At 37.0% G+C, this 14,953-nt stretch overlaps 2 protein-coding genes across 4 annotated transcripts; one reads left to right on the top strand and one right to left on the bottom strand.

Moving 5' to 3' along the window:
* The first annotated feature begins 2,036 nt into the window (after positions 1-2,036).
* Positions 2,037-7,013, top strand: LOC143031730 (uncharacterized). Of its 2 annotated transcripts, XM_076195951.1 has the most exons (3): positions 2,037-2,171; positions 2,914-3,070; positions 4,030-7,013. In XM_076195951.1, the coding sequence occupies exon 3, from the start codon at positions 4,228-4,230 to the stop codon at positions 5,788-5,790; it is 1,563 nt and encodes a 520-aa protein (XP_076052066.1). In that variant the 5' UTR covers positions 2,037-2,171; positions 2,914-3,070; positions 4,030-4,227; the 3' UTR covers positions 5,791-7,013. The 2 variants fall into 2 exon arrangements, with proteins under 2 accessions (XP_076052066.1, XP_076052065.1); XM_076195950.1 differs by lacking the exon at positions 2,914-3,070.
* Positions 7,014-10,391: 3,378 nt separating this feature from the next.
* LOC143031729 (uncharacterized) lies at positions 10,392-14,044 on the bottom strand. Of its 2 annotated transcripts, none has more exons than XM_076195949.1 (2): positions 13,737-14,044; positions 10,392-11,986 (listed from the first exon to the last, which is right to left on the bottom strand). In XM_076195949.1, the coding sequence occupies exon 2, from the start codon at positions 11,810-11,812 to the stop codon at positions 10,943-10,945; it is 870 nt and encodes a 289-aa protein (XP_076052064.1). In that variant the 5' UTR covers positions 11,813-11,986; positions 13,737-14,044; the 3' UTR covers positions 10,392-10,942. The 2 variants fall into 2 exon arrangements, with proteins under 2 accessions (XP_076052064.1, XP_076052063.1); XM_076195948.1 differs by lacking the exon at positions 13,737-14,044 and adding an exon at positions 12,888-13,137.
* Between the last annotated feature and the right edge of the window lie 909 nt (positions 14,045-14,953).

The following is a 14,953-nucleotide window of genomic DNA, read 5'->3' as shown; positions in this document are numbered from 1 at the left end:
TTTTCTGGTGTTTGATCAAACATTTTGGTGTTTTATGATTTTTTGTTTTATTTGACCAAATGACAAGGAATCTTGTCATCGGAGTTTAATGGGTTAAGTTACCCTATGCCATCAGGATTTACCTTGGATATCATTGTGGGTGGAAAGTGTTACCCGCAGGAAGAGACATTCATGAACACTGCAAACTTTGTGGAAGTACGATGTAGCAACCCCTCCATCACTTCCTGCTAGAATGCAAAGCCACTGTCATTCTTTGCTTAAGCCTCAGCCAGGTATTCGCCTCGGAAGGCGCGTCGGGCACTTCACCGTATCCCTTTCTGAAGCAATTCTCAGCTTCCTGAAGGCACTCCCTATCACTGGCGCTGACTGGGGACGATGCCCGTTCCTGATCTCTTACGGGTACAGCAGCTCCTGACAGTGGCGTAACGTGGACACCTCCTCAATTAATATATAAACTACAGACCATGCCCTTGGTTCAACTTCGAATCCTACCACCAGCGAAGTTGAACCAAGGGTATGGTTCAATAAATTCCACACTATAAAGCCCTCTGTGAGGGGCATCGTCCTAGCCTCCTGATAGGGTTGAGTGTGTGACGTTAAACCATATATATATAGATATATATATATATATATATATATATATATATATATATATATATATTACAGACCCTGGGCGGACATTCTTGTTAACCGCAATTCTAAATAGCATACACAGCGTGAAGACTAAGCTGAGTAACTCGCCACGGTATTTTAGAATATTTGATGCACAACAGAGGAGCGCACTTGCCATCAAGTGCCCTAAGACCTAATTGTTACTATGTGTCCTTTGGGTGTATTCACATGTGCGTATTATCCATGAATGACAAATGTGATTGCCCAAGGTTGATTAAAAGACCTTCACACGGTATGCTGAGCACTTAGTCTGTTGGAGTCCCAACCATCTTAATCTAATTCCCCATTTCCACCCATCTAACTTATATAATCAGTAACGTGCACAGACATTGCAAGGGGCAGGTGCTTTGGGCTGGAAATTGGGCACTTCACTCTTTTGTATTATTCGTGGGTGTGGGTGTAAACTCTATGCAACACCATTTTCCACATTATAATTTCTGAATGCTAAGAAAATGGAAAAAGCCTGTGAGATCATTTTTCATTCATTTTGATATATTTTGGTGATGAAGGGCACTTTTTGGGGCAAAGGGGCACGTGCTTGCCCCATCAGCCCCCACCCCCCTCTGCATGGGCCTGTATATCATGTACACGTAGCTTAGATGTCTTAACATCAAAGTAACCGACGTCCTGCCTCAGTACCACCCAGGGGCAAAGTTCTCAGTGATATACCCCCCTTCCCCCATCAACACTTCCCATCTCCTCAATTTCTTACTGCCTACTATATAGCTATTGGCTTGAGAAATATCTAAACATATTTTAAAAAAATATATATATATTTAATGTCCCTATTTGCAGAGTGGATAAGGGGGAAATATTTCATATTCTGTTTATTCTAACGCAAAATTCGTATATTACGGTAAAATATTCAGGGCTCCTTTGACCTATTCTTTTTATTGTAGTTATTTTGTCAGCCTTGTGAGCGATATGTCCAGACTAGAATTGCGCCTTATGCCCCCCCCACCATGTAAGAGCCCTGCCGACGTTTAGAAATTACATTAATATGTCTAAAAACAAGATATTCCTCCTACCATTTGATAAATTCTTGACAGAAAGCAACCCTCCACCCACCAATACGAAGCTTCCTTCATAGTGCCACACATATTACCAGATTGCCTGATTTATATAATGCTCCGCAACTATTACCCACTCATATACCCCTGCATAATGGGAAAAAATATAGACACCCTTGGCTTACCAGACTACATATATATATATATATATATATATATATATATATATATATATATACACATATACACACACACACACATGACGGTACCATGAGACTTTGGAAACTCCGAAACCACGGGAAGCCATGTTTATTTACATTACATCTAATCGTTCGAGATTAGAGTGATGTAAACAAACATGGCTTCCCGTGGCCGAGAGCCATGTCGATACGGTTGCCTTGAAGGAAAACCTCTGTTTTTACCAATACTAGTAATTTTCTCCGCATAGAAAATTAAATTTTATTGAAAAAAATAAATGACTCGGTTCAGGTGAGTTTTTAGTACGAGCTCTGTAAGTACAAACCGTTGTTCCATTAGGTATGTCGGGGTTTTTCTCGGTCGCGGACTCTGTCGAATGGAAATGCCTAGCATCTGCTGAAATAAAGAAATGAAGCCATAGCATATGAAAACAGGGTTAATCGGGAAATAGATTGTAGCCCTATGCTGTAAAATGTGTTTCATCAGTTGAATAAAATTATCTAGCGGAAGCGAGAACAAACGATTCGTCCTATTTCAGCTAATTTGAAAAATGACCAGATCAGTTTTTCAAACTACTTTTCCACTGTGTGCAGAGCTTATGCAGGGGGTGTGAATGGGGACACATAACTCGAGTGACCCCATCCACACACTACAACAAAATTTTACAGATGATGGAAATATTACTATATACTGCCATGCACTTGCTGTTGGCATATTTAATGATGATGACAAAATATAAAGTTTCCTTTTTTCTTTATATTCACTGGTTCTGTCTTTCTGACAGTTGAAGGATCTGTGACAGGCCACCTTTTTTTCTTTTTTTTTTTAAGAAAATTATACCAGGTCATTACAGAAGTTAATTCAAACTCTGGGCACTTAAGTTATCTTATAGGCAATGTACAGTGTATTGACTACATAAGTCCTATGTAATTACTATGGTAGGGAATTTAGTGATGATGCTACAGACCAATCAGGCAGTGTTCATTTACAATTGGAGACATCTTGGAAGAATGACATTTGTTTTCAATTTCAGTTCCTTTCTGCTCCCCTCCATCTCATATTGACATCCCAAGTAAAAATGTGTTGATGATGGAATGACTTCAGAGGCAGCAATGACCTTCCTCAGCACTTTCACCCTACTGTCACTGAGAGTCTCCTACCCACTTCATCTGATCTGCAGTGCTAAAGATGTAATAAAGTGCTGAGAATAACAAACTTGAAACAATAAATTCCCACATACAACCATGGTTGTCTTCACATTAGTATTACTGATGTTTTGAAATATCACTAGGCAGAGGCCACCCGCAAGTGGGCAATCACTCCTCCTGGATGATGGGTCATCCCTGCATCTCGCTCACTGCCCTAAGTCAGAAGCAGCGTCGGAAAACACACCACATCCACAGTAAGGCTGCTTCATTAAATCAACAAGCCCCCCTCTCTGTCTCTATTTCTGCATGAGGGGATGGAGAGGGTGATTGCTGATTTAATGAAACAGCTTTGCTGTGGATGTGCTGTGTCTTGTGACACTGCTTCTGACCCAGGGCAGTGGGCGAGATGCAGGGATGACCCATCATCCAGGAGGAGCCAAGATAAGAGAGAGGGAAGGGGGTGGATGGGAGAGGAATATGTAGGGATGGAATAGGTGGAAGTGGTTTTCATGTCTTTGTTTTTTGGCTACCTCCCTTGTAAGGGGAAAAAAGGCATTGGTGTATGTATGTACTAGTGTGTCAAAGAACAGAACATTTTTGTCTCGCATATTGCCATCACTTGGCAGGAGATGAGCCTTCTATCTGTCCATGCAGTGTTCTTCTTACAATACCATGTATACTGCTGGGATGCCCAGTTAACACAACTATTCACAACAATTATACTTCCTTTATCCCATTTTATCCTTATCAAGATAGTGAAATACCACTCTTATGATCAGCAATATCTTTTGTGTATTTCCTGTCACAATATTTCAGTAATGTGTTTTTTCAGGTGACAAATCATCCACGACCATGAACCTCAACTCGTTTTTTTCTTTTGCATATTGACAATTTCATTTTTCTTTGTATAAATCTATGATATTTTTTCTTTTACCAGTTTTCATTTCTTTAAACTGAATTTCATCTTCCAATTCTGTAACAAAGCCCATTAACTATTTCAGAATTTGCATCTACAAAGAAGGCTAACAATAGTTTGGAAAAGTTCCAGAGAAATGTGTTCTGCTTGAGAAGTCATTTTACATAATTTAATGATTCTTGCACAGAGGTGAATATCCAGTAGATTATACTATTGTATAGATATAACTATGATTATCAGAGCTTTGATGTGAGTGACAAAAAATAGAACAATTTTGTACAAGATGACCAGTAGAAGTGAAAAGTGCTATAGATGTTCACTGTGTCATTTTGAGTTTTCTACAGATTCTGATCTCAAAACACACTTTCAAACACACACGGGAGATAAACCAATCAAATGTCCGCTCTGCGACTCTTCTTTTGCACGATCGGACTCACTAAAAGTTCACCTTCGGAGACACACGGGAGAAAAACCGTATAGCTGCTCAATTTGCGATTCTTCATTTGTTCAGTCATCGAAACTCAAGGAGCACCTTCGAACTCATACAGGCGAAAGGCCGTACAAATGTTTAGTTTGTAATTCCTCTTTTGCTCGATCTGAGAGTCTGAAACGGCATCTTGTGATACATAATAAAGACAAACCTTACAAGTGCGCTATTTGTGATTATTCCTTTTGTACAAAAGTTGATTTGAAAAATCACTTTCAAACACACACTGAAGAGAAACCTTTCAAATGTTCAACATGTAACTCTTCTTTTTCACAACTTGGGAATCTTAAAATTCATCTTAGGAGACATACAGATGGAAGATCTTATAAGTGCCTACTATGTGACTCTACTTTTTCTCAGTCTAATTCTCTAAAGGAACATGTTAAAAGACACACTGGAGAAAAAACCCACATCTGTTCAGTTTGTGATCATTCTTTTCGTGAACCTGAAAAACTAGAAGAGCACCTTTGCATTCATGCAGATCAAAAACCTTACAAATGTTCATTTTGTGACTCGACTTTTGCTCGATCCGGAAATCTGAATCAGCATCTAAAGACCCATACAGATGAGAAACCTTACCAGTGTGACGTTTGTGATTCTAATTTTTCTACAAAAGGTAACTTGACGGTGCATCTTCGGACACACACGGGCGTCAAACCTTATAAATGTACGTTATGTGGTTCTTCCTTTACTCGAAGATGGAATCTTCAAATTCACCAGAAGATCCATTCTGGTGAAAAGTCTTACAAATGTTTGATTTGTGAGGCTACATTTTCCTCGCCTGGGTTGCTCAAAGGTCACCTTTTGAGGCATTCCAGCTTAAAGCATTATAAATGCTCAATTTGTGATTCTTCTTTTTCTCAACATGGGCATCTGAAAGTGCACTTACAAAGCCACATTAGTGAAAAATCTCACAAATGTTCATTGTGTGAATCTTCTTTCTCTCAATCAAAAGATCTTGTAAGGCACATTCGAACACATACTGGCAAAAAACCTTACCACTGTAGATTGTGTGTTGCTAGTTTTACACAAATGGAAGCTTTGAAAAAGCATATAAAAATTCATGGAGGAGATGAAGCTCATAATTGTTCAATTTACCAAACAGAGATTTCAGATTTAAATTATCTTAGTTCTCCTGGAGAGAGAGAATCCTTTAAGAATGTGAATAAACATGAAATATGTAGTTCTTCACACACAGGCCAGCCAGAATTATGTTTGATTAAAGAAGAAACTACTAGAAAGCAACAAAGTACAGGCTCTTATTCAAATGTTAGTTCTCCAGTACAGGGTATTTTATTAAACAAGGAATTGAATGAAATCAAAGTAGAAGAGCATGATTTAGATAAAGAAGCAGACTAAGGACAAATTAATTTCACTATTACATGTTACATACAGGAACTGAAACTCCACAGAACACTAAATAAGAATTATACATAGAAAAGTAGCTTACTGCTCAAATGTCCATAACAACTTTCACCTGCACCACACAACACATTGTTACAAGAAATGCATTTATATTACAAAACAGACCACCAAACTCTCCACTCTAAACCCCTCCAGACATTCACTCAACAGAAAAAATCCCTCCCAAGAGGAGCAAAAACCACACAGTGCATTCAGGTCACCATAATGAAAAAAATACAAGCAAAGAATATGCCTGACCACAAAAAACAAACTGCCCCAAAAGTGGCAGGGCCCAGGGATCATTCCCAGCCACTATGGGCCTGTGGGTTTCCAGTGATTATAATCATTACCCCAAGTTTTGACTTGAAACCCAGAGCCCCATAGTAGCTGGCAATGGTCCAAAGTGCTTTCCAAAAATCTTTCTGAGAATAAAATTTGAACTGATGTCCAGGTCCTATTAATGTATTGCTGTTTCTATGTCACCAGCTGAAAGTATTAGGAAGAGGGCAGCAGTCAATAGTCGTCAAATGCCCATATGTTAAAAGATGGATAAAACACAGTTAAGTTGATAGAAGTCTGGCTTAATCAGGGCTCCAGATGAGAGTGAGGGATTGACAGAGTTTGTAAATGAGCAGAGAAATTATTTTCCCCACTGTCCATCTGGCAGGACCACCACAAGCAAATATCCCTCACTGATTCCACTAGCCAGTAAAATTTGAGGCAATAATTGACACCATTATTATCATTTATTGTGATTAACCTTTTTTATCAGGTTTAGGCATCAGTGTTATATAGATAGCATTTTGACTATTTTTAGACATGACAGTACATGTACATGGATAACTTTACTCATATTTTATTGAAAATCCTTACAGCTGTTTAACAAAAACTTCAACATCATGGTAAAAAAATATATATATATACTTTTTCCATTGTATGACTATTTGGTTCATCTATTAGGAAAAAATGGAGAAACCATCAACTTGACCAGTATTAATATATTAAACATTGGTTGTGATTCCTATAGATTAATCAGTTGAAGATATGTATCTTTCTGACTAGCAAATATATCCATATGAACGGGATATAAAGTTTGGTTTTGATTTTTGCAGTTTTCCTCAGAATTGACCATAAGTTGTTAGTACATTTTATGTAATCATGTTTAAGATAAAGTACTAAAAAAAAATCTTTGTAATTTTTACTATACCTTGCTCTTGTGTATTTTGTAAAAGGAAGGTGATTGGAAATATTAATCTTTACTACCACACCTTAAACTTTATATGCATGAGTTTGGCCTGTAATGAAGTGTTTGTTGTTTGAACTCTGGAAATACTCGATGGCCTTGATATACATTCAAGTGTTTATATGATCTATCAACATATGCCTTTCTTTTGCCAAATGAGAATGACAACCAACTCATCCTGCTCCTGCAGATAAATAAAATTACAGTATATGTAATTAAGATAATGTTGGTAGGCTCAGGAATTCATAAGGATTACAAAGGCGGAGCATGCCAACAGGAGACCTTTTGATCCATATCTAGGTTGGATGCAAAAAAAAAAAAAAAAAAAAAATCATATTAATAATAAATTAAAACTATAATAATGTAAATAACAAATAAAATGCATAGGTATAGTTGAATAACAAACAAACAGGTAAATAGTAAATGATAATAAATTGACATATAACTAATAATAAATGAAAATCAGACAGACAAATTATAACAAAACAAAAACCAATAATATAACATAAATTATAATCATTACAGCATCTTAGGTGTTTATCTAAATGATTCTTAAAGCTTCGAACTGAACTACATTGCACTACCTGTGCAGGAAGTTTATTCCATTCATTAAAATGAAATATTCTTGCATGCCATTAGTGTTTATTAGAACCACTAAAAGAGAGCATGGTCTTTTTCAACATTGACTGGTTGATGGAGTGTTTAAGAAATTTCATTCTCAAACTTATCTTCAGTTACCTGCAGGTCCCTCACATGGGACCATATGCCTGGGGGTGGCACTTTTAGGGAGGTGGCAATTATAACCTGGACTTGCCACCCACAAAGTTGACAAAATAATGATAATAAAAGAAGTCAAAGAAGCCCTGAATATTTTTTTTATTGCAATCAACCATTTTTGCATTAGAATAAGCAAAATATGAAATATATGAAATATTTTCCCTTGTTGTTTCTGCAATAGGAACATTAAATACACTTACCAAGGGGTTTTTCCCTTTTACTAGGGAGGTAGCTAAAGTCAAAGACATAAATCCACTTCCACCCATTTCATCCCCACATACTCCACCTCTCCCCCTTTTCTTGGCTCCTGGATGACGGGTCATCCCTGCATCTTGCCCACTGCAGTGGATCAGAAGCAATACAGCAAGACATAGCACATCCATAGCAAAGCTGCTTCTTTTAATAGGCAACCCCCCTCTCTCCATCCCCTTATGTGGAAAAAGAGAAGACATCCCTTAACCCATTCAACTCCGATGACAAGATGTCTTGTCATTTGGTCAAATAAAACAAAAAATCATAAAACACCAAAATGTTTGATCAAACACCAGAAAAATATGACGTCAATCCTCGCTTCGCTCGCAGCGAAGCGAGGATTGACGTCATATTTTTCTGGTGTTTGATCAAACATTTTGGTGTTTTATGATTTTTTGTTTTATTTGACCAAATGACAAGACATCTTGTCATCGGAGTTGAATGGGTTAAGGCTGTGTCAAAATATCATTCACACATATTCCTTCACCTTCCTAACCCCCACACCCTCCCTTCCATGCCAGCAATCAAATATAAATTTTAAAATCTATTTATGCAAGCCAATAGCTAAAATGTCTACATGGAAAAAATGATAAAGTTTGACTCGTTGCTTTCATTGAGAAATATGGTGAAGGACTTGCTAACCTATGTGTTGCATCAAAACTTTTACCAACTGTGAGGATCTAAGTTGTCTCTTGTGAAAGGTCTTTCAGCAAACTGAAGCTCATCAAGACATAGCTGAGGAGTTCTATTTGCCAAGATAGACTGTCAAATCAAACACTCCTCAGCATTGAATCTGACACACTGATGTGACTGATGGATAGCTTTGATGACATAATTCATGAATTTGCCTGAAGCTAAGCAAAATCATTCCTAATGAAATCTATTAATCAATATGATCAATCACTTTTACCTCATCATTCTTATGATAATTGTTTTATTCTACAATCAATATTTTCAGAAAATGCTAACACATTCAATATTTTCAGAAAATGCTAACACATCTGAGGAATGCATTTTTTTATTATGAAAAAAAAAATTGTCTTTAATATTCACACGATTATATGACATACAGAGCAAATGCATCTTTCATTATGTCCAGTATCCTGTAATCATGTTGCACAAATTAGGGTCATAGGCATTAAGGTATGGAGGTGGAAAATGGTGAGGGGGGGTTGCATCACTAAGAACTTTGGACTGGGGCAGCACTTAGGCATGTAAGCACTCTGGTTGCCTGTCAAGCAAAAAAGAAATAGAAAAAATAAAAAATGCAAAAGACTGGTGGAGAATGTGATTACATGAAGGAATGGGTCTTGTCTGTTCTGCAAACCAACATACAAAATATCAATAAAAAAAAAAGTGCAAAAGATGGGTGTTGAGAGTGATCATGATTGCACTAAGGAATGACAGCTCAATGGGATGCTTTTGTCAACATTGCAAACCATTCTTTCAAGATAAAAATCTATACCAGATTTCTTATCAATTCAGGGATGGAAAATCTAATTCTCTTTATGTGGATGGGTACCAGTACAGAACATTGGTCAAATTAAATTTCTAGAATGCTAGGGAGTAGGTGTTTGAGCTGCATTAGTATGTAATCTTAATCTTCATGAGCACTGCCATTGAAACAAATTTCCTGCTAAAATTTTTATTTTATCTTATTTGTTATAATATATATTTATTCATATATATATATATATATATATACATATTGCAACCTAGCAGACAAGCTAACATCATAGTTACTGGGCTATTTTACAGTTTTTTAGTTGGATTGCCTGTAAAATCACTATATGAACACTGATGACCATTCACAATTACTCTAAAAATATCAAAAGTTAGGACATAAAATTGTAAACATTCAAATAAAAAATATATATATGTATACTAAAACTAAAAATCTATGCAAATGTTATCAATGCTATCTTATAAATACCCAATAATAAAATCTGGAGAGATGCGACTGAAACCGGTAATGTGAAATTTATACTGCAGGATGGTGTATTTGTATTTGGTAGCACTTGTTATTAAACCAATGCTACAGAAAATTTTGTTGGTGCTCAATTTTGTGCTATAACTCTCCTAGTAGGGTTACTAAATACTGCACCAAGTTCTAAACAAATGGCCTTATTTAACATTTACACTTCAATCAATACTGACATAATGAATAATAATTGAAGAGTAATGGGTGGTACTGTCTTGCATGGAATATGGTCAAAAATCTAAATGGTGGCAATGTTTACATTTGTACTATTGGATGTTCCTGTGTTAAGATTTCTTTTTGCCCACTTATTCTCGGATTAATTTGTATCTTCCATTGAAGTACATTTTACCTGTCACCCTGCTTACGATACAGTATTCCAGTTTATTTTTTAAGTGCAATTTAATTTCTTAGTATGAATGCACATGCTACCATTACACATCCACCCAACTTATATAGGCTTCTTTATTCTTTCCAAAAAAACATTAGAAAATACATAAATCTTGTGTTTCATATTCCCAATAAGGATAACAAAAGTTTACAGTTGAAAAGAACATAGAAGTTTAACTTATGGGATGTAATGTTCCATTGATATACTTTTTTCATATCTAATAAATACACACTGTAATCCCTGTCAAATAATTTTTATAGAAGACCCTTACCTATCTGTACTAGAATGATACAAGAACTTTCTCTATTTAAAAAGTCTAAAGGAGGAAAATTGAAACAAACTACCTTCTAAAGGAATTGCCAATGAAAGAGTGGTTCATGAAAAAGTTATTATTCAGAAACCCAAAATATCTAAATAGCAAGCCCTAATGCATTTAAGGAACAATGTTATAATTACTTTCTCTACCTTACTCAGGCTCAATTTTTATTTCAGTCTTCACATCTTTGCCTAATAAAATGCCACCACCTGAAATATTAGGGTCTGGTATAGCCACAAAATTTATAGGTTCATCCGTTTCCTCATCAGATAATGATAACTTTAAGGGACATGTTTGAGAAGAGCTAGTTTCTAAATCTTCATTTTTTCCAATATTTTCAAGCGTCTGCATCTCTATATGTGAACCTAGATCTAAACAAGGTTTTTTCTTTGACTTAATTACACAATCAAGAGGTTTCTCTTCATGAACCTTCATGTGCCTCTTCAAATGTGCGAGTCTTGCAAATTTAGCGACACAAACTGTACATTTAAAAGGCTTTTCACCCGTGTGCACTCGCATGTGACTTTTCAGATTCCCAGAATCGTAAAAAGAAGAAACACAAACTGTGCATTTGTAAGGCTTTTCGCCCGTGTGCTGCACACGGTGCCTCCGCAGCTGCTCTGGCATCGAAAAAGACGAATCACACACTAAACACTTGTAAGGCTTTTCTCCTGTGTGTATGCGAAAATGCTTTTGTAGATGCCCGTACTGGACAAAGGAAGACTCGCAAACGGTACATTTGTACGGTTTTTCCCCTGTGTGTATCCTGATATGGGCTCTCAGGTTACTTGCGTCTGCAAAGGCTAAATTACAAAATGAACACCTGTACGGCTTTTCGCCTGTGTGTACCCGTACGTGTCTCGTCAGAGACGAGTTGTCTGAAAAAGAATGATCACACAACGAACATTTGTACGGCTTTTCTCCTGTGTGTATCTGTAGGTGCTTCTTGAGCTTGGAGGCAGACGTATGCTCAGAATTACATACGGCACACATATACTGCTTTTTAGTCTTGCTGGTCATCTTGCTAGAGCTTCTTACTCTTCATTCATTCAGACCAAACTTGGGTATTTACAGTTACATCTATACAGTGGTCCAAACGATCAAATCTGGAACTCTGTACAAGATTCTTGGTTCCTTACAAGGGTAGTTGCTTGTCCACAGACACACAAATAACAATCTTCATGACTTCATGTTCTGAAATAATTAAGAAAGATTTGTCATGGATGCAACAGAATGTAAATATAAATTTCTAATACAACATAAAATAGAAGCATCATAATTATATGCATTTTAAAGCTGTGAGAATGTGACATCAAGACCACTAACTGCTATAGCTTTACTCTACATACTAATAAAAAACATGTCCTCATTACTCGCTTTTATATGGATATAATACAACCTTAAGGTATTTAAATAAATGCAAATATTTAGTCTTGAATGTTATTTCCCAGTAGTTCGTACCATGTGCACACACACACACATTTTATATATAAATATATATACACACACACAAACAAAAAGTTTTACACATAACCTAACCTATCCTCTTTATCTCGGTCTCGAACATCCATCACCCTACCTATTTGACATTATTAACTGACCCTAACTGGTGACTGCACCTGTTTATACAATAATCTATTTTGCTAAAACTTGGCTGGGGTTGTTCCTAGACCCCCCCCCCCGCCACACCACCACCTCCCTTCAACCTATTGGAATATAGTTCAGACTTGGACTATTCCTAGGGTGTTACAAGGCTGCTGACCCCTACCTAATTGGTTTCCACAATAGATATGTTATTCGTTTTTAATTTGTTTACCAAAATTCGGACGTGAACTGGGCACATTTTCCCAAGCTCTAATTACTGCCCACCATTTAATTAGACTCAGTCGTGGTCTTTGCTCCCCTGGTCTTCCTGGTTAGCCTTGCACCCATTTCCAAGCTTTGTACCCTGTGCTCTCAATGATTTGGTTCACCATTGTTACAAAATACAAAAACGATTAAATCACGGTATCTAAAAAGGTCCAAACAGACATCTAACTCTATGTCTGCTTGAGCACCTGTCTAAAGATCCCGAAAATGGAAACCTAAAACTTACGTCTGTACGATCAATGATGAGATTATGGACGAGTAATTTTGGGCATTCTGAGTTTCGTTCTAATGAATGGGATTCCCAAACGAAGTCAGTTTTCGCCTTTGTTGATTATGTTGTTATATTAAAGGATGTACTCTGTAATATGCTGTTTGCGGATATGCCAGCTACTGTGTAAAGGCTTTGGATCTATAGGGGAGACTACGTGAGTTTACAAATGTTGTTTACTATCAACGGGGGAACAATACAGTGCTGTAGAGTTTTCGTATATTTACCTAGTCGTATGTTATTTCCAATGTGATTGTATGAGGTCACATCGGAAGTACTTCCATAAATATGCCATATTATGGCTATGCTCTATATCGAAGATGATGCTGTATATTTCGAACCTTACATTTTCTTGAGCGAGTCAAGAATTCCCATGGGACATAGATTTTTTTATCATTATTACAAGTACCAGTGGCCAAAATAAAGGACAGACATGATTATAAACAAACACAATCAAATAAACGTATTGATCATAAGACACACATTGACAACGAAATACGATGATACAAAAGGTTTCACTGATTAATTATCTAATAGGATGACAAGGCGCTCACCCAAACTTTGTAATCAGTTGATGAGATATTAACAGTAGGAAGTAATAGTCGGGATTTAGAAAAAAAGAATCGCCAGACTTTAAACAGGTTAACTATGCTGTCGTGGTGGTTCGAATCCGGTTCGAAGGAACACTGACACCCTATCACAGTGGATATCATTACACAAAAATACCAATACATAAAACAAACATTATATACGAATCCCAATATACAAAATACATTTAAAACAACATACAAAAATATACCACTATACCTTGGTAGCGCCTGTCTACTGATGATACTGGACTGCAAGATTGCCTCAAAACTTTTGTAAAAAATTAGCAACGTTTGCGAAGTTGGACATCACGTGAAGGGCAAAGTTTATCATGTACTTAAAACGATGTTCAATGAAGATCGTGGCAAAGAGAAATCGTTAAAGGCAATATCCCAACACTAATAACTGATAGGGCCTGATTAAGTATTGGGTCCTACTCCAGCCACATTTCTGGGTCCCCTCGTCTTACACTATACAAGATCTGAACAATTTTATGTATTATTAAAACATCAGAATACATTAAATTGTAAGGTGTGTTGGTGCTTATTATGGGTCGGGCCTATTATGTTCCTTGGTCCCTCGGTGCCTGGGGCCCTAGGCCATGGCGTACTTGGCGCACAGGATAATCCGGCCCTGATAGCAGACATTACAAAGGGAAGTCGTTCACAGCAGAGTAGAACCAGTGTCAGTTATAAGTAAATCAGAAAGAGCAGGTCATACAGGATTCTGACTGATCTAAACAAAGCAAGTATCAAAGTAGGCTCAAAGATGAATAAAAAACAAATGCAAGGGTCAAAGTGTAGAGAAGTGTTTCGCAACCGAGATTTGACACTTATTTTAAGTGGCAATTCGACGGCTGCAAGATAACGGGGTGGTTAGTGTCAGGAATGCATTAAAGTCAGAATCATTATCAGTTTGGGGTATACACTAGAGACTATGTTACTCCACTCACACATCGGCTCCAGTCTCCATGGTCTTTCTGATTAACCCATTAAACCCCGATGACAATATTCTTGTCATTTGGTCAAATAAAACAAAAAATCATAAAACACCAAAATGTTTGATCAAACACCAGAAAAATATGAAGTCAGTCCTCGCTTCGCTCGCAGCGAAGCGAGGACTGACGTCATATTTTTCTGGTGTTTGATCAAACATTTTGGTGTTTTATGATTTTTTGTTTTATTTGACCAAATGACAAGAATATTGTCATCGGGGTTTAATGGATTAAGCTCCCCACTCCAAACAACCTTCGACAGGTTCGATCGACTTGCCCTAGCAATAAATTCTGTCGACGTTCCCTTCGTCTCCTCCTTCGAGGGTTGTCTCTTTTGGACACAACGCTGAATAGGATCAACATCAGGGAAATGTGCCACATGCCTATATAGCCGAAGTTAACGTTCATGAATTATGCTGGCAACTGTCCTAAAGTGAGTACC

This window comes from Oratosquilla oratoria, chromosome 12 (assembly GCF_046742065.1).
Source record: "Oratosquilla oratoria isolate Oo_2021 chromosome 12, ASM4674206v1, whole genome shotgun sequence".
In the NCBI taxonomy this organism is placed as follows: domain Eukaryota; kingdom Metazoa; phylum Arthropoda; class Malacostraca; order Stomatopoda; family Squillidae; genus Oratosquilla; species Oratosquilla oratoria.
This window is presented reverse-complemented; position numbering and strand designations above follow the sequence as displayed.